Source organism: Pangasianodon hypophthalmus, chromosome 14, assembly GCF_027358585.1.
Source record: "Pangasianodon hypophthalmus isolate fPanHyp1 chromosome 14, fPanHyp1.pri, whole genome shotgun sequence".
NCBI lineage: Eukaryota > Metazoa > Chordata > Actinopteri > Siluriformes > Pangasiidae > Pangasianodon > Pangasianodon hypophthalmus.
Window position 1 is genome coordinate 20,493,575 of NC_069723.1, and position 21,599 is coordinate 20,515,173.

The following is a 21,599-nucleotide window of genomic DNA, read 5'->3' on the forward strand; positions in this document are numbered from 1 at the left end:
AGATTTCATAAGACAAAAAACCTACTTTCTTTTTTAACATTTTAATACTTTAGTACACTTAAAAGTAGCAGCTTTTGACTTTCAATTGAGTACACTTTTGGCTGGATACTGATGCTTTTTGACACATTATGTATACTTTATAATTTTTTGTAAGTCTATTGCATTTTTACTTTGGATGTCTATAGCAAGAAGCCAGTGAAAGAAGCGGAGTTTTTTCATTGAAAGGATTAATTAAAAAATTCAAATAAAATCATGAATGCAGGCAAATATAAGCAGTGCTTTAAAAAAAAAAACACTTTCTTTCATCATTTAATGATCAACAGTAGATGAACAGGAAATGTAATTTCTCCATGTGTTACCAGTTCTGTGTCCGTCCCCAGTTCATACACAGGCATAGCATGATTCAAGGTTATGAGGACATATGCAGTCAAGGGCACGTCATCCTCAGATTGTCCAACTCCACCCTGAGAACACAGATATTAAAAGCTCTTTGTATAGAATAAAGAATAAAGTGTTGGTTTGTGATGGGTTTCATCCTGTGAGCTGCTTGTACCTTCATTCCTCTGTCATAGAGAGGATTTGGGTCGTCCCATGCTCCATCAGCTTTCTGTTTGGATATCAGATAGGATATGGCCTCCTCAATGTATGAATCTGTAACATCAATAATGTCCCTTGATCTTGAAAGCTCCTTAGCAATGAAGGCAGTGAGCCTGGAGGGCCAATCAGAGAAAAATCAATTCCACATAAAGAACACAATGCCATGTAATGTAATGTAAAAGTGAGTCCATTTGTACCCTAGTAATTACATAAAAAAAAATAAAAAATCACCAAATGCTGCTGGGTGTTTTCAGAAAAGCCCCGTAGGATCCATCGTCCTTCTTGTACGTGAGGACCCGGGTGTAACCTGTCGTATACACAGGCGTTTATTTGTTCATTTGTTATTAATACAGATGATGAACAGATAGAACAGATGATACAGATTCATTTTTTTTAAAGCTTTCCAGAAACCGGAAAGGTTCATATCTGGTTGAGATTAGAGGTGTGCATCAGGACTGGGATCTGACACTGAGACGCAACAAAGAAGTCTCGCGAGCACAAGTTTCTACTTTCATGTGAGTGTAAGCTAGTGCATTGATATCCTTACATCCTTAGTAACAGCCTGGTCAGGGTTGTGGCAGTTTAAATTAGGCTACTAGTTTATTTATATTTTGGGAATTAGTACCAACTAAATTGTTTAGAAAATATCTCCACAAGATACAAACTAAAATAATAACTAGCTAGCAGGAATAAAAAAAAGTCCCATGCATATCCCATGCATCACTCCAGTTATAAACTAGAGTGATGTAGTTGAGGTTGAGGAACTGTCTGAGTCAGAACTCTCACACTGCTGCAAGTTCTATCCCTGGAGATTTTTCAGTATTTTCCAGTATGTATAGGGGCAGATACAGATAGAGTCATTGCATTACACAAACACTGTGACAACATCACAAATAGCTCTAAAGATTTATTGAACTGGTTCACTGAAATGGAGGATCGGACACACACCAGCTTGGATCATGGTTTGAGCCTCCTCTCGGCGCTCAGCTTTCAGGGAGAGCCACTGGTTGGTGGCGTCCAAATAGTTCATGGCATGAATGGCAGGAGACATCTTCACCATGGTCTGTTCTGCACAGCCGGTAGGCAGCTTGATCAACTCGTTCACTCCATCCAGGTTTAGACAGTTATCCACTGATTCTCCCATCACACCACCTGGAACAGAACACACACACACACACACACACATACACAGAGAGCTTCCCAACACTGATGATATCATTTCAACCTTTTTTTATCTTATGCTTATTTATTGTATATTCTCTCTGTCTATCTATATGTCTATCTAGCTCTCTGTTTATCCAGCTCTGTCCATCAATCTCTCCTTGTATCTGTCTGATCAACAATCCACTCTATCTGTCCATCTATCTGTCTGCATGTCTGTCTGTCCACCTCTCTGGCTCTATGTATCTGTCCCTCAGTCTACCAATCAAGCAATTTATCTTTTTATCATTCTCTCCACATATTTGTCTGTCTGTCTGTCTCTGTGACTGTGCCTGTCTGTCTCTCTATCTTTCCATATGTCTGTCCATCTACCTGTCTATCCATTTATCTCATCATCTTTCTGTCTCTCTGTCTGTCTACCTGTTTGTCTGCCTGTCAGTCTGTCCACTTTTCTGTCTGTAAAAAGGGTCTGTATATGTCTCTGTCTGTATGTTTCTCTTGTCTATCTGATAATATATTATTATATCTACCCCTCTGTCTGTCTATCTGTTTGTCTACCTGTCTGTACATGTAGCTATTAATATATCAATCAGTTTCTCTGTCTGGCCTTCTGTCTGTCTATATTTATGACCCACCTACGTATATATGTATCTTTCTCTTTATTGCTTTTTCTACCTTTCCATCTAACTTTTCACCTTTTCAGCTATTTATCTGTCTCTCTACCTCTATATCTGTCCATCTTTTTCTCTGCTTTTCTGTCTGACTATCTGTCCATCTATCTGTCCATCCATTTATCTCTGTCTCTCTGTGGTTGTTTGTCTGTCTGTCTGTCTGTGCATTAATCTATTCATCTGTCCATATACTTGTCTGACAAGTAGATAGATAGATATCTATCTGTCTATCTATTATATAGATATCTATTTCTCTATCTCTTAATCTGTTTGTCTGTCTGCCTGTCTGCATGTTCATCTGTCTGTCTGTCTGTCTGTCTTGGTAGGTCTGCATGCTCTCTCTCTCTCCCTCAAGGCTGGTTAGCAGTAGACACCCCTGTAGGCCTTTTTTTTTTTAATGCATGGTCGTACCTTTAAAACTCATGTGTGTGGTTGATTCCTGGCCTGGGACCTCATCCTCAGGGGCTGGAATGTCAAATTCCAGTTTATTCTCAGCTGAAAACAATGAGCAATTTATTAATACACCCTTCACATAGCTTTGTGTAACACAGTGTATCAGTGATGTGCAGTATTACTGTCTTACTCCTTGCGTCGATGTTATATTCCTTTTCTGTGGAGACGAGCTCACCCTCTCCCTGTAAACAGAAATCAAAGCCACTATTAACGGAGTTCTGAAGATGAAATGTATATTGAACCTCGTTCATCTGATTCATAGAGATTGAGTGTAAAGGTTTTCAGACATGACAGTACCAACACTTTGAGCTCTTTCTGTATCTTATCATGGATGTTGTGTGAGACATAAGCCAGAATGCGGATGGGGATGTTTCCGATAATCAGAGGCACCACGGTGAAATATACGGCCTTGGCAGACTCGGGCTCCACCGTGACCTCCTGCATGACATCTCCTGCACCTGCACTGCACAGCCCCGCCACCTTCTCCATCTTCACCTTGACCTGAGATAAAGTGAAAGTTGACAGGTGAGTGATTGAACATATTCACTGAAAAAAGAACTGTGAGATTCTAATCTGATGTAGAGCCACATTACGACTGAAAACGTCACAATCACTAAACGAACCCGTACACTTGCACACGCGCAAGTTAAAAAAACAAAAAAAACAAAAAGAACAACAAAACAACAAAAAGAAATGCTTTTTTAAAAGGTTTACTAAGAAAATCAAAACAAAACAAGAGGACCTTTTTATTATTCTATTTTACTCTATTTAAGAAATTAATCATAACTGTAAAAGGATTCAAAGTTTATTATATTTTACTTGCTATTAAAATAAGAAAGTAGTAAAAGTATGAAAAAATGATTGATTTAAAAGTGCACCTCATGTTCTGACCCCTCCAACCTTTAAAAAATGTAATTTAATTTTACTTTTATTATTTTTAAAGAAATTGATAATGAGTTAATTAGAATTTTATTAAAAAAGTAAATAATAAAATAATCAGTTAGTTTAAAATTACAATTTAAAAAGGGATCAACTTAAAAAACATTAAATTAATTATTATTTGTAACTATATATAACTATATATAACTATATATATATATATATATATATATATATATATATATATATATATATATATATATATATATATATAGTTATATATAGTTATATATAGTTATATGTAGTTATGGTTTTGCTAGATGGAATTGTCCATCAAATCAAATGCTGTGTGTTTTTTTTTCTTTCTTTCTTTTCCCTTCACAGTTAATAACAGCTTGGCCCACTATTTTTGCTGTTTTGAGAAAAGAAAACAACACTTTATGATGACATTGACGTCTGGCCAATTTCTATTTCTGATGTTTAAAAAAAAAAACTGTACCACATCTCAGTGGCTATTACATACAATACATGTGCAGTTAGGAAATAAAAGTCTCATTAGGAGATGAAAAGGGGTATTACGAAATATGAAGTAGTCATTTGAAAAAAGCCATTTTGAAACAAACCTGTTATTAAGAAATAAAAACTAACTGCAATGTGACAATGTCATTGTGAAAATGAGTATGATGAAATAATATTGAGTGTTATTTAGTTATTGACACACATATATTCATTGCTGCATTTCATTTTGGGAGTCATCAGGGACACTTTAAACAGCAGACTGCATCGGATCCTTCTCAAAGACTCTTCTGCTGTGAACGTTACCTGTGAACATTACCTGTAAGCTCTGTTGCTTGTAGTTGAACACAACGGCTTTCACCTCGATCTGCTCGTTCCTTTTCACTGAATATGGCAGTTTAACGGATATGAAAAAGTCCTGGAAGACCTTTAGTGGCTGTGGGTCTGCTATGCAAAATCCTGAAGGATTGTAATTGTAGCAGAAATGAATTCATTTAAATGTGAATGTAATGGCTGTGACTTTATAAAGGCTGGCAGAGTCGTAGCTGGTTACCTTTTGTTGGAGACATAGCCACAGCTTGAACCTCCCATGTGGTTATGGAGTCAGGAGCAACTGCAGAATGCCTGAAATTGTTCAGCGGCAAAAGAAAAGAAACCATCCGAGGGTAAATTCATGTACTGTATGTATAACAGCGCTGTTAAATACTTGATTGACTAATTGTCTATAACATCAGCTCTGACAGTAGTGCCAGTTGCAAAGTTTATATTAATGCAGTCGTTCTAATATGTTACCATTTCTATCATGTAATCATTGTTATGCTTAAGCTTTTCGTAAGGAGAAATTTATTTAGGAAGGAGTCTCCAGTGTCAGAGTTTTTTTTTTTAACTTTGCTGCACAACAGTTAGCTTTGTAATGTATCCATATTAGTGATAATACACTAACAATATTAGGAATTAAAAGTATTAACATTCTACAAAGCACAGTAAGCCATCATTTTTGCATCATTTAACTCTGATTTGTGAGGTACCTGATGTTGCCCGAGGCGTCCGCATCTAAAATCTGCCACATCCATGTCTGAGGAAAGAAACTGCGGAGGTAAACAGAGACTTCATCGATGTCATCCTCCACTATTTTATTGCTGGATGCTTCAGAGAAAGAAGGAGAGGAAAGAAACCTGAGTGTCCTTCCATATCTCCATTACACTGTCTTAAACTGCAGTGTGCAGACAGGAAATCAGAGGCTGTGTTTAATCTAACAGCAAGATGAACATGTTCAGAATTGATTTTCAAAATTGATTTTCAGTTTCAGAACCTGTCCACTTCCTCATGCTCATTTGTAGGGATCATGGAGAAAATAAACAAATGTAAGGACTTTTTTGGTTTATCTCTCTTAGACTTAATGGCTTATTACTCAGTCTCTACAGAATTGGGAAAGGATCATGCAAAATCCATTAATTACTGAGATGAAAATGTGAATGGGTTTAAATTCTCGCTTCTGATTGGTCAGAGGGTGTTGATTCATTTTCTCTTTCAGCAGCTCTGCCAAGTTCAAGCTGGAATGTTTATATTAATGTGATGTACCATGTATGCATAAATAAATATATTAATAATGTGTTTTCATTTATAGAATTTTTATGCAAATTGTTGAGAGATGCTGTGCGAAAATCTTTCAAAATTACTGTACTTCTTCCTAAGTAGATTTTCCGTCTGTTCACTTGGTCCTTCTTCCTCTTAGCCACTGCAGCCTCGCAGCACTTTTTGAAAGCTTGCTGGCAGCTCTGTGACTGATGCGCTGTGTATTTCATCCTCTTTTCACATGACATTAACATCAGTCCTTTCTTCCTTCCATCTTCACAGCACTTCCTGTCTGCATTCTTGTAGCTGTTAACTGAATATACCACAACTTTAAATTAAACTCTTTATATTATAAGCAATGTTCTGTGTTATAGACATTTATTTTATGATGAATGTACAAGATTCAGCCCTGTAATTTATCATACACTTTAATTGTCTTTGCAGTAATTGAAGGTCCTGATGCATTCTGGGATATTACCGAGTGTGTTGAGGTCTCTCTTGTGTCTGTGACGGTCTTTGAAGCATTTATGCTCTAATCAGGACAGAGAAGAAAATGTATTCATACACAATAACGTCCATAACTGCACAGATTCAGTTCGTTTGTTCATTGTAAGTGAACTTATTACCTGCAGCTTTAACTGGTTCTGCTGCACAGTTGCAGATGAACGTGAGTCCTGCGGTTTCCAGGACAGACTTGGAATTTTCTCCTCCGCCTACAGAGCAGGCCAGATCATACGAGTTCATGTACTCGAACATCTGCAAGAAGGTCAGTGTCATTGAATTTCATTCTTTAATTTGATCTCTGTGCATGAAAAACATTAGTGAATGTTACATGTGTGTTAATGAAATAAATACGGAATTTAAAAAAAAAACTCCTCCCTTACAGAAAAGCTACATGATCTTCACATGTGAGTAATCACTTGATTCACATGTGAATTTTACACGTGATTTTCTTTTTTTTTTTTTTTTAGACAACTCAAATATTATCTCCCACACATTTTTCACATGTGGACTTTTTGCATATAGTGTTTTCATGTGTTTTTATTTTTTCACCTCATTGTTTCACCTGATTCATTTATTTTCACTTGTTCATTTTTCATATGCAGGACATGTGATGTGTTATCTTTCACATGTGATCACATATTATTCACATGATGTCACATGTTCACCTGAATACACCTAAATATGCTTTTCAAATGTGATCACACATTACTCACACAATCACGTGAAAAACATAATTCCTATGTAAAATATAGTTTATGTAAAAAAAAAAAAAAAAAAAAACTAGGTATGAGGTTCAATATTATATTTTTATACTGAGTAGAGGAGAGAATAGCTGCTGCCCTATGCTGAGCTAGCCTTGCGATATAGCCATCATTGACGTTGATACAGCAAATGTAATTGATATTGCATAATAAACCTACTGGGTTTCTGACAATAGTATTAAATATTATGGTAAATATTATTATATGGGCTATATGTCTTGTTAGGTTTTCATTAAGGCTGTACCTTTTGAGGAGTCAGTTTGCCCTTTTTATTGAGGATGTACACAGCTGAATCCACTGCACTCAGTGCCACCTTACTGTCTGAATCAGTCCTGATTGACACCTCAAAATCCTCTGCAGGTTTCAGTTCTCTGAAAGGAACTATTTCTACCTGAAAAAAAAAAAAACAATGTTAGGCTCCTTAATTGTTTTTCTTAATTAAACTAGAGGTTTCGTATGAAGCCATAGGCAGAGAGGATCCAGTGATTATAATGTATCTTGTCCTAAAGGAACACTATGATGGCTTCTGCTACCTTTCCTCTGCACACATCTTTCACATCCACCCACACGGAGTCAGCCACTATGCTGTTAGATTGTGTGTAATAGTAGGCCACCAGGCGGAACGCGGGCACCATATCCACAGAGAAAGGCAGGTTTATGGAGGTCAGATCAGTCATCTGCACGCTGCCTGCCTTCAGCACTCTGCCCTTACTCACAACCTGGAGAGAGAGAGAGAAAACATCAACAAAACATCTGTACAGCACTGCTGACATCAAGTATCGTATGCAAGGAAAAAAGCACAACCACGCATGCTGATTTAAGAAAATAATCCATTAAGGGCCTTAAATCCATTAATTTAATTTGATTTCCATTTGGGCTTTTTCTGTTTGGGCTCCATTTGGGGATCATCTGCAAAATATGTTAGTTCCTGTTTTCGTGAAAAGCTCTGGAAAGTCTGAGTTATTACTGAACATGTGACAGGCCAGTGTTAATAAATCATAAAATATAAGAGATTATTATTATTATTATTATTATTATTATTATTATTATTATTATTAACAACACCACCACCACCAACAACAACAACAACAATAATAATAATAATAATAATAATAATGTGTTAAACATATTAGTTCTATGTGTTTATTATTATTATTATTATTATTATTATTATTATTATTATTATGTCACCTTTTAAGAATTTGTTTTTCTCGAAATACAGTCAACAAAACCAGTCAGACACATATGAAACTGGAAACTGGACTTCTTCTTCTTCTTCTTCTTCTTCTTCTTATTATTATTATTACTATTATTATATAAACATACTGTATATAACATACTGTATATACTGTACTCTGTCTGTTACAATGAAAGTGAAATATGTGGTAGACTTTTTTGAAATCTTGTAGCATAATGAACATTTGCACAAGGCCCAGGAATTGGTGGAACAGTGCTGATCTTTACCGCCCCCTGCTGCCTGTGAGAGAAATCACAGCCTTCACAGCCTTCCCCTTCTGATCCCACCCCCTCTACTGAACCTCCATATGACTTCTGGAATACTTTTTATGGCTGAGCTTTGTTCTAGAAACACTTAAAAAAGTTACAAACTGCAACTTTAACTGAAGAAAGAACTTAAAACGCTCAGACGTATGAGGCTCATAACAATGTGAAGTTTATAACTATTTACCAGGTAATAGATATGTGAGGGTCTTGGACTAGCAGCTCTTGTGATGTCCCTGAATGTGACCTGCAGGCTTTGCCCAGGGTCGAGGACCTGATGCTGCACTTCCACACTCAGGTAACTGCCCTCTTCATCCTTAATTGCTGTGGACGTTATCTTAGCATCACTGATGATGACTTCTTCATCACCTCCCTGCGCTTTCACCTGTCAGAGACATAAAAAGGCCTTGTTGATGCACTGATGTGTTAGTTGTTGGGACAAAACACTTATTAATATCTCTTGGAGTCTGTAGCAGTGTGTTCAAGAATAGCAAATCATGCAAGGCTTGAACTCATTGAATGTTTGTTATTGTTACCGTTATAGAGATTTGCTTAGCCTGCTGTGGGACTTGGAATGTGATGGCTATGTTTCCACTATTGTCCCCAGTGCTCTCTTTAGTCTGAGTCAATCCATCTATAGTCACATCGGCCTTTATTTTCAAACGAGCGACTCTGGAGCCGTCTGGGAAGCTGGTGGTGCCCTGCAGCATAGCACAAGACAGGTCTGATTTATAAATGTATAAGTCATGTCAAGTATACCACAGCAATTTGCGAACGATTACATTTTTTAATTAAAGAAAAACACATGGTACTTTTTATCCTTTTACAGGTACATTTATTGTTGTGGAATATCCACAAGATAAGTTAGGTATTGCTTATGATATAACAGCTATAAACAGTTGGTCCCTCACCAGTCTGTTTTTTTTCTCTCTCTTGAAGTTAATAAGAAAAAAAATGATTCAGCTTGTCATGATACCAAGAAACAACAAAGTTTAAGTTCAGCAAAGTCCTCCGTCCTGAAGACTTTCCCATGTCAGAAAACCTCCTCTGACTGTTACGAAGCACTGACACTGGAGGCTCCTTCCAAAAATGCTAAATGCATATCTCCTCACAGAAAACGTCACAATATCAAGACTTACACACAGAATCTGCCATCCAGGTACTTGTTATTACTGTATATAAAACCTAACACTTTAGAATGAACACATTAATATAATCCTTTACAGCCAAAATAGTGTCAGAGCTGTTGTTATAGAAAAACACCTCCTCACCAATCAGAACGGAGAATTCAACAAATCTGTGGTGTAATACTGTTAGATATGTTTTAGATAGGATCTTCTTCTTATTATTATTATTATTATTATATCTACATTATAATGATAGATGTTATCTCTCTTCTGTGTATGTTTTTTTTTCTTCTGTATTAAGTTGTTTTATCTTGTTTGCCCTAGTATCTGTATAAGTATACAGTAGCTCTTCTCTCTGAAGGCATGTAGCCTGGTTTTAAATACATACCAGAATAGAGAAAATGCCTCCAGGAGAGAAATACTTCTTTGTCCTTGACAAATCGATGACAAACGGAGAGGTCACAATCTTCACCGAGGAGCTCTCTACTTCCTCTAGATCTCCACCTGCATGAGTCACACACACACACACACACACACACACAGAGCACAGCAAGATTTAAACAGCAGAACAGTATGTATGATTAATCTTCTCACTATGTGGGACTCACTTGCTTTTTCCAGAACAGTAGCAGCGATGTACAGGTACATGTCTATTATGTGCTCTAGGCCCTGATTGTCTGCTGCAGTCTGTATCTCTTTAGTCAGGAGTATGACGTCTGCACGGCCGTCCTCAACCTAAATGACAATATAGTGCGTAAATCATTAGGGGAACCACCTCCTGATGTGCTAAGTGAAGCCATTTGTATACACTAAATGCTCTATACTGCTATTGATTTATAAAGTAAAAAACACAAAAACTACATTTATACGAATAAACCTTAAAGTGATCAAATGTAATAATAATAATAATAATAATAATAATAATAATAATGACAATAGTGATGTTATTATTATTATTATTATTATTATTATTATTATTATTATCTATAAAATGAATCAATAATTATTAACATAGAAAGAATAGAAATGACAATATTAACATATTAATATATGGATAATATACTTATTAGTATTTTTTAAAATAAATTCTAGTATGGCATACAAAGGATGTCTCCTTGAATTAATAAAATTTGTGTGCATAAATCCTAACTTTGCATATCTTCAGATATATTATATGTCAACTGCTTGCGCCTCCTTTTGCGCCTTCTCTTTGTAGTTAAGTATTTAGTTATGTATGTAACAAATCTACTAAGTAAAATCAGGGTCTGGATTTGCAACTCTACTGAACCATTGTGAAAAGCAGTGTACTTACTGAAATTTGTTTTTCTGTGCCAGGAAGATAAGTCCTCTCTCCATTACTGTCAATCAGTCCAAATCGCACGTATGCTACCCCACTGACACTCTTCCCATAAGTGTATCTGAGAACATCAAGCATCAGCAATGTGAATACAGGACACAACTAAATGATCATTATTTATAAGCACAGGATGGTAGGTAACATACCTGGCTGAGATACTAAAGTGAAAATTGTCATTGTTCAGGGAGAGGTAATGTATTGGTGCCTCAATCTTTACCTCAAACGAGGGCAGAACTGAAAACAAGGACAGGATCATCATCATCATCATCATCATTATTATTATTATTGTTATTATTATTATAGTTATTGACACACACGTACACACATATATGTATACGTACAGTTGAGGTCAAAAGTTTACATCCCCCTTTCAGAATCCGCAAAATGTTCATTATTTTACCAAAATAAGAGGGATCATACAAAATGCATGTTATTGTTTATTTAGTGCTGACCTGAATAAGATATTTCACATAAAAGATGTTTACATATAGTCCACAAGAGAAAATAATAGCTAAATTTATAAAAATTACCCCATTCAAAAGTTTACATCCACTTGATTCTTAATGCTGTGTTGTTACCTGAATGATCCACAGCTGTGCTTTTTTGTTTAGTGATAGTTGTTCATAAGTCCCTGAACAGTTAAACTGCCTGCTGTTCTTCAGAAAAATCCTTCAGGTCCCACAAATTCTTTGGTTTTCCAACATTTTTTGTGTATTTGAACCCTTTCCAACAATGACTGTATGATTTTGAGATCCATCTTTTCACACTGAGGACAACTGAGGGACTCATATGCAACTATTACAGAGGGTTCAAACGCTCACTGATGCTCCAGAAGGAAAAACCATGCATTAAGAGCCGGGGGGTGAAAACCTTTTTGAATCTGAAGATCAGGGTAAATTTAACTTATTTTGTCTTCTGGGAAACATGTAACTATCTTCTGTAGCCTCTGAAGGGCAGTACTAAATGGAAAAAATATGATATTTAGGCAAAATAAGAAAAATGCACACATCTCCATTCTGTTCAAAAGTTTTCACCTGTGGGGGATTTGCCCACATGAGCATTAGTGAGGTCAGGCACTGATGTCAGATGAGGAGGCCTGGGATGCAACTGGCTTTCCAGTTCATCTCAAATCATTGGGGTTGAGGTCAGGGCTCTGTGCAGGACACTCAAGGTCTTGCACTCCATCCTTGGCAAACCATGTCTTCATGGAGCTCGCTTTGTGCACAGCGGCATTGTCATGCTGGAACATGTTTGGGCCTCTTAGTTCCAGTGAAAGGAAATTGTAATGCTACAGCATACAAAGACATTCTATATGTCAGTCGTGGCCTAATGGATAGAGAGTCGGACTTGCAACCCGAAGGTGAACCTGAAGGTTGTGAGTTTGAGTCTCGGGTCTGGCAGGGATTGTAGGTGGGGGGAGTGAATGACCAGCGCTCTCTCCCACCCTCAATACCACGACTGAGGTGAGACCCTTGAGCAAGGCACCGAACCCCCAGCTGCTCCCCGGGCGCCGCAGCAAAAAAGGCTGCCCACAGGTGTGTGTGTGTGTGTGTGTGTGTACTTGGATGGGTCACCATACTTGGCCACAAGACTTTTCACTTATATAGTTGTGTGCTTCTAATTTTGTGGCAACAGTTTGGGAAGAGCCACATATGGGTATGATAGTTAGGTGTTCACAAACCTTTGGCCATGTAGTGTATAATTGTTCTTAAACAGAACTTAACAGAAATATCCAGGCTTCATGTGTTTAAATGTAATCTTGGCCAATAGTTTCTTGTTACGTAATAGTTTTTGGCTGGGTTTCCAACAGCGCTAAAGGCTTGCACAGCTGTCACTAAACGCACAAGCTCCCACTTTTACTTTTTATGCTCAACAGGCGTCCAAAAGAGAATTTAAAAAGCAATGAAAACATCCAGCAGTCTGGTCATTTTACTCACTAGCATCAGGCATCTACAAAAAAACCCCATGAATCAATCCCAACAACGTGCCATGTTCTTAGCACTTACCATACTCTCGAACCTCAAACTCCACTGAAGTGTTAGACTTTGGGTAGTTATGAAAGAAGGCTGTGATTTTCCAGTGGCCTGCCCTGAAAAAATGAATCCATTCCACACAGTCAGATAAATTTTAGCAAACAAACCCAGGTAGTTCTGTCTTCTAATGACTTTCTTATGTACTGAATATGTATAAAGTGTTGTCTTTAAGCCCTATTTAGCTTATTTTTATGATCATCTTTCTCCATTTTCTTTCTTACCAGTTTGCACTGTTAGGCCTTATCAAATGACAATATGACTCGGATTCCAGAGAGGAATGATCTCTTCACAAATATTTACTTAACTGTTGGTGTATCAGAAGTTTAGTTATTGACAGACTACTCTACAATTGTGCAAATCTATTTAATTGGAATCAACTATCCAAAATAACTATCCAATTGATTTAAATACATGTAAATCAATGTACCATAGGAAAAGTGGTATATAAATAAATTTGGTAATTTGGTAACTTTCTGTGAAGGCCATATGAATAATAACTTATGAATACCTTCATAACATATTATAATTTATTCATAAGGCATTATAAGCATTGTTATAACTATTTATGAAAAGCCATTACAGTTTGTAGCATTGTTTTACTGCACTTATAAATGGATAAAATGATGCATTATAAGTAGTGCTTATAACACATTATAATCTCCATTATATCTTCTCATAATGCACTCTGCGCAATGGGGCTTGGTGATATAATGTATTATAAAGGCTACTTATAATGCATTTTGCTAAGTTAATCTTTAACTTACAATTCCACATCTGGAATAGTGACAGTCTTCTGCAGGATTTGTTCAGAACTCAGAATATGAGTGTAGACCAGCAGGCCTTTGGAGTTCTGTGAAGAATTTTCAGTCGGCTTATATTTCATTCTTACACTACAGAAATGTAATTGTTATTACCCAGTGTGCCCGTGAAAACACATAACAGGATACTCACAAATATCTGGACATTGACTAAATCGTTTATAGGGAGCAAGTAGTTATCTAGAGTGAAGATTCTATATTTCACTGAAAAAATGAAAAACAAACAGCAACAGTAATTAATACAATGGACTGTTATACATCAAATAAATTACATAAACATAATTTCTGTTTTCATAAAAATCTCCGATTTCTTACCATGTTCTCCTGGATTATAGATTGTCTTGTCTGTTTGGATGAAAATATAACCCCTTCTAGTTGACAAAAGGATATGGACCATTTTTTTACGTTCAAAAACATCTCCTCCCTCAGCAACAAGAAGGACATATGGATCATTCTGTTGTTTGAGACTGCGAAACTTAACTGGATCCACCTGAAGAGGCACAAAAAGCTGTCTGAATAAGTATATATTAGAGAATATAAGGAATAAAACACAGCGGGTTTGCTGTTATAGGAAAATAATCAGCAATGGACTGGAGCGATCCATTATCAACAGCACATCCAAAGTGTTTTATTACCTATTTACAACAACAGTTATTCAAAGATTACAATTTTTTATTTATCAAAAAGTGAACCTTGCCAATATTTATCCATTTATAGTTGTGGATCAACCACAAAAACAGTTATCACTTACATTATAGTAGCTATAAACATCGTAATTCCCTTCCCCTTCCTCTCTTTTTTCACTCTCTTTTGAACTTAATAAGACAAAAATGTGGTTTATCATTTTACTGAGCAACCAGAAAGCACAAAGTCCTATGTCCTGAAGACTTTCCCATGTCAGAAAACAACAGCTTTATTCCTGACTTCCATAGAAACAACAATGTATTAGGAGAAGTGCATTAATATAAACCTGTGATTTACATCTGCACTATCATCAGAGCTGCTGTAGAAAATTCTGTTACAGAAAACATCTGAGCAATCAGATTTGAAAATTCAACAGCACTGGGTAGAAATACATCTACTATATATTGTATATTTAGAGTGTACTTTATATTCCATAAATATCTTTGTGGTAAATGATTATAGGCTACATGTGACAAATAGGTAACAATAACATGGACTTGCCTTAAGTGTCACCACGGCTTGATATTGATTATCATCATTTAAGGTCACGGTTCTTGGTTCACATAACGTTGTGGATCCTAAAGCATCTTTGAAATATAGAGTTACACTGGCACTTTTAGTGGCTCCATGCAGTTGCACACTCACTGTCTCCTCCACTCCCAAGTGAATAATATTCGGGGCAGTAATTAGACATCTGGTGCATAAGTGCAAACACACAAATAACAAAGCTGCAAGATTGTTTTCATGCAAAAGACATGACAAAGCTGCATTTTTCTCTAATGATGATCAGGATTTGCAATGCTGTAACGGAAACCCGGAGTACTCACTTTGGTTTCTGTGCCTCCACTGCAAGATGAACAAAAGCCACAAAAACTAGAGGAAAGATCATTCTGTCTTTGTGGTGCAAAGTCCTGCTCTTCAGTCTTTACACCATCTAGAGAATCCTTACTGAGAGAGATGTCTGTTATGAACTGTCCACTGCTTTGAGCAAACAGGCATTTACCAATCTTGCTTCATTTTATAAACTGCACAAAAAAAATTGATATTTTTTTCTCTTTTCAAATGAAATCACATGACTTCCCAGAAGCAGTCCTGGTTTTAGGCCAGACACTAGAGGGGAATACTCCTTCTGTGACATCCAAACACCTATTGAGCAATAGGCTATGGGAACTGTTTTGGGGTGTAGAAATCTGCAAATATCCCAGAGAACAAACAACAAGTTAATTAAGTTTTTCTCTTTGGCAGACCTCTTTTTGTACTGGCCAGCTACAAGGATTAAACATACAGGGGATGCTCTCCATTACCTATTTGGCTGCAGTCTACCTAAATGGCTACAACCGAATGTCAGATATCACAGTGCAAGACTAAAAAGCAGAAAGAATGTACAGTACATTGGTACTAAGTAGCATAAGTAGCAAAAAAGGTTGGGCTAGGGTTAGGGTTTCTTTAGGGTTAGAGTTTAGCTAGGCCTAGGGATGAGTAAAGTTAAGGGTTTGATTAGGTTTTCAGAAAATAAGGAAAACGTTTCCTTTGGTGCACAGGAAGTAAAAGGGAAAAAAAAAGAAAATACTGTATTAAAAAATGTTTTAATTTTAATCCTGTGCCTTTGCCTAGTGATCCTAGGTGGATGAAAACCTATGTCATTCTCTAGGTGGGTGTAAACTTATGAACTACAGAAAATAATAGTCTGGGTATATAGTTATATAATAGTTTAGCTTTTTAAAATAACGGTCTAGTTGAGAGTCAGAAATATTTGGATGGAGATAACACCTTGGTTTGATAAATTGGTAGGAAAAGACTAGTTAGGTTATGGTAAAATCTGCCTCTTGTTGTGCATGAGATGCCATTTTGCAATCAACAGTAACTGGTAGAGAAAAAAGAGCAGGCATGATTATCAACATGAAAAGGTGAATGGCCAGCTCTAAACATAGAGCTAGTTATGGTACAGTATGTTACATTCCAATACACAGTGAGCCTTATATATCAACCTGGATATTAACAGATTTGTTTGTAAATCATTCTTATGAGCATTTACACAAGAAATCTGGCATTCATGAAAATCCAGTAATTCTGGAAAAAAAAGTTTGTATCCTCATGCTCCCGAGTCTGCGTAAATTTATGCATAGGATAATAACTAATGTAAACCTTGACTTGATCGACTTCAAATCATATAATTTACATGGACTACTGCATTTTTAAGTATGGATTATACCGTCAAATAAAAAAGATTATTTTTATAATGTTTACAGCATTTAGCAGACACCATTATCCAGAGCAACTAGAAGTGCTATGTAGTCTCTATCAAAAACACATGCTCATGCTAGTTCATTAGATGAGGGGCTAAGAATACCACCGAGAACATTTTGTGAAACATAGTCATTTATATTATTGGCATTCATTAAAGAATATAAAAAAATAAAGAAAGTGAGTCAACCTAAATACACGAACTAAGACAAATTAAACTAGACATTCAATTATAACAAAAGAAATGGGCTAGTCTGCACATAGCCTTAAGCCGAAAACAAATGCCTCAGCTGATGGAAGATTCTTTAAACACTGAGCAACACTTCCAGCATGTTAGCTGAGACACTTAAAATCATTTTAAAATAGCAGTTTCCCTGTATAACATGCGTGTTGTGCATGATCACCTGGGTACAGTGTAGATCTTTTGTTCTCCTCCATTTTTATGTCACATTATTTTCTTGTCACTGCACTTAATTCACATCTAATTCACTTCTTCTGGAATTTGTCTGTAGAACAGAAGTCTATAGGCTTATGATAGGGCTCAGTGGTTAAGGTAAGGCTGTAGGCTTATGTTAGTGCTCAGGTGTGAACATTGTTTTGGTCATGCTTTTGGTCAAGCCTTGCTTTGCTTTCAGGGTTGAAGTTAAGCTTAGGCTCATGGGGGAAGGTATGATTCAGCTTGGTGTAAGGCTTATGACCATGCTCAGCTGTGCTTTAAGAGGTGAATGTGAGGTTTTTGACTTAAGGTGAGGCTTGGCTTTGAAGGTGTGGCTATAGGTTTAGTGTCAGGCTTGCCAACGAATATATTTTTGGGCAAAAAAAATGAACATTCTCTGATATTCACCAAATTCATACCATGCATTAGGAAGGCCAAAACACACCGAATAGTGCACTTAGTTATGTCCCATCACGCTCCGGAGCTAAGAACTGAGCCTCTCATTTCCATACTGTACCAATCTGTACTGTTCTGTACTGTACTATAATAGACTATACACTATATCTCAGATTTGGAGTGTGATAGGGCAAAACTAAGTGCACCCCCTGGACCGCCTGTGCACACCGTGCATTAGGAATGTCAGGGAAAAAAACAATAATGTACATAATTTCATCATCTCAAGCTCCAGATCTGAGATCTGAGTCTCTTTGTCAATACTATACTGTATGATACTGTACTATACTATACTCTACTGTAGTTTACTATACTGTATCTCAGCCTTGCAGTGATAGGATAAAACTATGTGCACTCGCATGTTACACTTGACCGCCCTAACGCACAGGCTTCACTGGTGAAGGTGTGAGAGCGTCAGATTTTTCACCCAAAAAATGGAAAGGGGTTAGCCTTTTGTGTTTTTTTTGGGCAAAAAAATGAATGTTCTCTGATTTTGCCCAAATTCATACCATGCATTGAGAAGGTCAAGGCAAACACAATAGACTACATAGTTATGTCCCATCATGCTCCAGAGCTGAGAACTAAGCCTCTCATTTCCATACTGCTCTACTCTACTATGCTATAGGGTGCTTTACTATACTATACTGTGCCATACTATAATAGACTATTCCATATCTCAGCTTTGGAGTGTGCTCAGACAAATCTAAGTGTACTTCTGTGTTAGACATTACTGTCCTAGCACACATGCTGAGAACAGCAAATTTCTCACGCCAGAAAGTGGCAAGGGAATAATCAGCTTTTGTGATTTAATGGTTAAAAAAAACTGCATATTTTCTAATTTTCAACAAATTCATACCATGCATTAGGAAGGTCAAAACACACAGAGTAGTGCACTTACTTATGTCCTTTCACACTCCAGAGCTGAGACCTGAGCCTCTCATTTCCATACTGTGCTACACTGTACTGTACTGTACTATCATAGACTATACACTATATCTCAGAGTTGGAGTGTGATAGGATGAAACAAAGTGCACTCCCGTGTTATACTTGACTGCCTTAACACACAAGCTGAATTTGGTGAAAAACTGAGAGCGTCAAATATTTCACCCAAAAAAATGGTAAGGGGTTAGCCTTTGTGTTTTTTGGGGCAAAAAAAGAAGGTTCTCTGATTTTCAACAAATTCATACCAAGCATTAGGAAGGCCAAAACACACAGAGTAGTACATTTGCTTTTGTCCCATCATGCTCCAGAGCTGAGAACTGAGCTTCTCATTTCTATACTGTACTACACTATACTGTACTGTACTATAATAGACTATACAGTATATTTCAGTTTTGGAGTGTGATAGGGTAAAACTAAGCGCACTCCTGTGTTAGTCTTGACCACCCGAACGCACAAGCTGAATTTGGTGAAAATCTGAGAGCGTCAAATTTTTCACTCAAAAAATGGTAATATGGGTTTTATTTTATTTTTTTAACAAAAAAATGAAGGTTCTCTGATTTTCACTAAATTCACACTGTGCATGAGAAAGGTCAAGCAAAACACGGTAGTGTACTTAGTTTTATCATCTCAAACTCCAGAGCTGAGATCTGAGTCTCTTTGTCCATACTATACTATACTGTATGGTACTGTATTGTACTATACTCTACTGTAGTTTACTATACTGTATCTCAGCCTTGCAGTATGATAGGATAAAACTATGTGCACTCCCATGTTAGTCTTGACCGCCTTAACACACAGAGTGAATTTGGTTAAGGTCTGAGAGCATCAAAGTTTTTATGACAAAAGTGGTAAAGGGTTAGAATTTGTGACTTTTTTTTTGCCAAAAAAATTTCACATTTGCCAGTTTTCACCAAATTCACACCATGAGTTAGGAAGTTCAAAACACACACAGTAGTGCACTTAGTTTCATTGTCTCATGCTTCAGAGCTGAGATCTGAGCCTCTTATTTCCATACTATACTATAGTGTGTGGTATTGTACTGTACTGTACTATGTTATGCTATGTTTGTAGAATATTTATAGGTGTGTGAGTGTGGATTAAAGAGGACTTAGGAGACTGGTGATGTTTTATGGAGCATCATGCTTCCTTTTATTTAGTTTTTTATTCTTATTTCTACCATGAGTGGTTTTCAGTGCACACTTCTTCCAAGTAATTAATAAACTCAAACAAAATTCAAAGCACTAGGCCGCTCACGGATTGTTATGTTCAAGTTCACATTCAAGTTCGTGTTTGTATTCAAGGCGAGAGTGTTGTGTCGTCTCCATCAGCACCGTCTCTCTCTGGCTCACAGCGACCACTAAAAGCGAAACACACACATAAGTAGGCTGCTGGTGATAAAACACAGGTAAGAACAATCATACATTCCCTGATTTTCTGTGTTTTTTTGGGGCAAAAAAAATGAACGTTCTCTGATATTGCCCATATTCATATCGTGCATTAGGAAGGTGAAGGCAAACACAATAACCTACTTAGTTATGTCCCATCATGCTCCAGAGCTGAGAACTGAGCCAATCATTTCCATACTGTAATACACTATACTCTACTATAATAGGCCATACACTATATCTCGGTTTTGGAGTGTGATAGGACAAAAGTAATTGGGGTTAATTACTTTTTAAAGTAAAAGGGGTTAGCCTTTGTGTTTTTTGGGGCAAAAAAAGAAGGCTCTCTGATTTTCACCAAATTCATAACATGCATTAGGAAGGCCAAAACACACAGAGTAGTGCACTTACTTATGTCCTTTCATGCTCCAGAGCTCAGAACTGAGCCTCTCATTTCCATACTGTACTACACTGTACTATACTGTACTATAATAGACTATACACTATATCTCAGATTTGGAGTGTGATAGGGCGAAACTAACTGCGCTACCATGTTAATCTTGACCACCCGAACGCACAAGCTGAATTTGGTGAAAATCTGAGAGCGTCAAATTTTTCAACCACAAAATGGTAAGGGGTTAGCCTTTGTGTTTTTTGGGGCAAAAAAATGAAGGTTCTCTGATTTTGCCCAAATTCATACCGTGCATTAGGAAGGTGAAGACAAACACAATAATGTACTTAGTTTCATTGTCTCATGCTCCAGAGCTGAGATCTGAGCCTCTTATTTTCATACTATACTATACTATACTATACTATAGTGTATGGTACTGTACTGTACTGTACTTTACTATGTTATGATATGTTTGTATAATATTTATAGGTGTGTGTGTGGATGAAAGAAGACTTAGGAGACTGGTGATGTTTTATGGAGCATCATGCTTCCTTTTATTTATTTTTTATTCTTATTTCTACCTTAAGTGGTTTTCAGTGCACACTTCTTCCAATTAATTAATAAACTCAAACAAAATTCAAAGCACTAGGCCGCTCACGGATTGTTATGTTCAAGTTCACATTCAAGTTTGTGTTTGTATTCAAGGCGAGTGTGTTGTGTCGTCTCCATCAGCACCGTCTCTCTCACAGCGACCACTAAAAGCGAAACACACACATAAGTAGGCTGCTGGTGATAAAACACAGGTGAGAACAATCATACATTCCCTGATTTTCACCAGATTCTCACTGTGTGTCAGGAAATACAAGACGAACACAGTAGTATACTTAGGTTCATCCTCGCAAGCTCCAGAGCTGAGATCTAAGCCTCATATTTCCATACTCTACTCTACTATGCTATAGGGTACTTTACTATACTGTACTGTACCATACTATAATAGACTATTCTGTATCTCAGCTTTGGAGTGTGCTAGGACAAATCTATGTGTACTTCTGTGTCAGACATGACCGTCCTAACGCACATGCTGAAAACAGCAAATTTCTCACGCCAGAAAGTGG

General features: G+C 36.9%; 1 protein-coding gene across 1 annotated transcript in view; it reads right to left on the reverse strand.

Annotated features, from left to right (window-relative positions):
- c4 (complement component 4) overlaps positions 1-15,670 on the reverse strand; it is a 25,301-nt gene extending 9,631 nt beyond the window's left edge. The window contains exons 1-27 of the mRNA XM_034310914.2: positions 15,464-15,670; positions 15,138-15,330; positions 14,268-14,442; positions 14,086-14,156; positions 13,899-13,984; positions 13,108-13,190; positions 11,248-11,335; positions 11,057-11,162; positions 10,353-10,479; positions 10,133-10,248; positions 9,154-9,318; positions 8,805-9,002; positions 7,651-7,836; positions 7,362-7,508; positions 6,479-6,608; positions 6,331-6,384; positions 5,962-6,165; positions 5,306-5,423; positions 4,831-4,901; positions 4,597-4,736; positions 3,180-3,383; positions 3,013-3,064; positions 2,841-2,924; positions 1,546-1,749; positions 829-904; positions 554-710; positions 360-464 (exon numbers count right to left, since the gene is read on the reverse strand). Coding sequence (XP_034166805.2) covers positions 360-464; positions 554-710; positions 829-904; positions 1,546-1,749; positions 2,841-2,924; positions 3,013-3,064; positions 3,180-3,383; positions 4,597-4,736; positions 4,831-4,901; positions 5,306-5,423; positions 5,962-6,165; positions 6,331-6,384; positions 6,479-6,608; positions 7,362-7,508; positions 7,651-7,836; positions 8,805-9,002; positions 9,154-9,318; positions 10,133-10,248; positions 10,353-10,479; positions 11,057-11,162; positions 11,248-11,335; positions 13,108-13,190; positions 13,899-13,984; positions 14,086-14,156; positions 14,268-14,442; positions 15,138-15,330; positions 15,464-15,525 — 3,402 coding nt within the window. The 5' untranslated portion in view covers positions 15,526-15,670. The remainder of the gene's footprint in view (positions 1-359; positions 465-553; positions 711-828; positions 905-1,545; positions 1,750-2,840; positions 2,925-3,012; positions 3,065-3,179; positions 3,384-4,596; positions 4,737-4,830; positions 4,902-5,305; positions 5,424-5,961; positions 6,166-6,330; positions 6,385-6,478; positions 6,609-7,361; positions 7,509-7,650; positions 7,837-8,804; positions 9,003-9,153; positions 9,319-10,132; positions 10,249-10,352; positions 10,480-11,056; positions 11,163-11,247; positions 11,336-13,107; positions 13,191-13,898; positions 13,985-14,085; positions 14,157-14,267; positions 14,443-15,137; positions 15,331-15,463) is intronic.
- Positions 15,671-21,599: the final 5,929 nt, after the last annotated feature.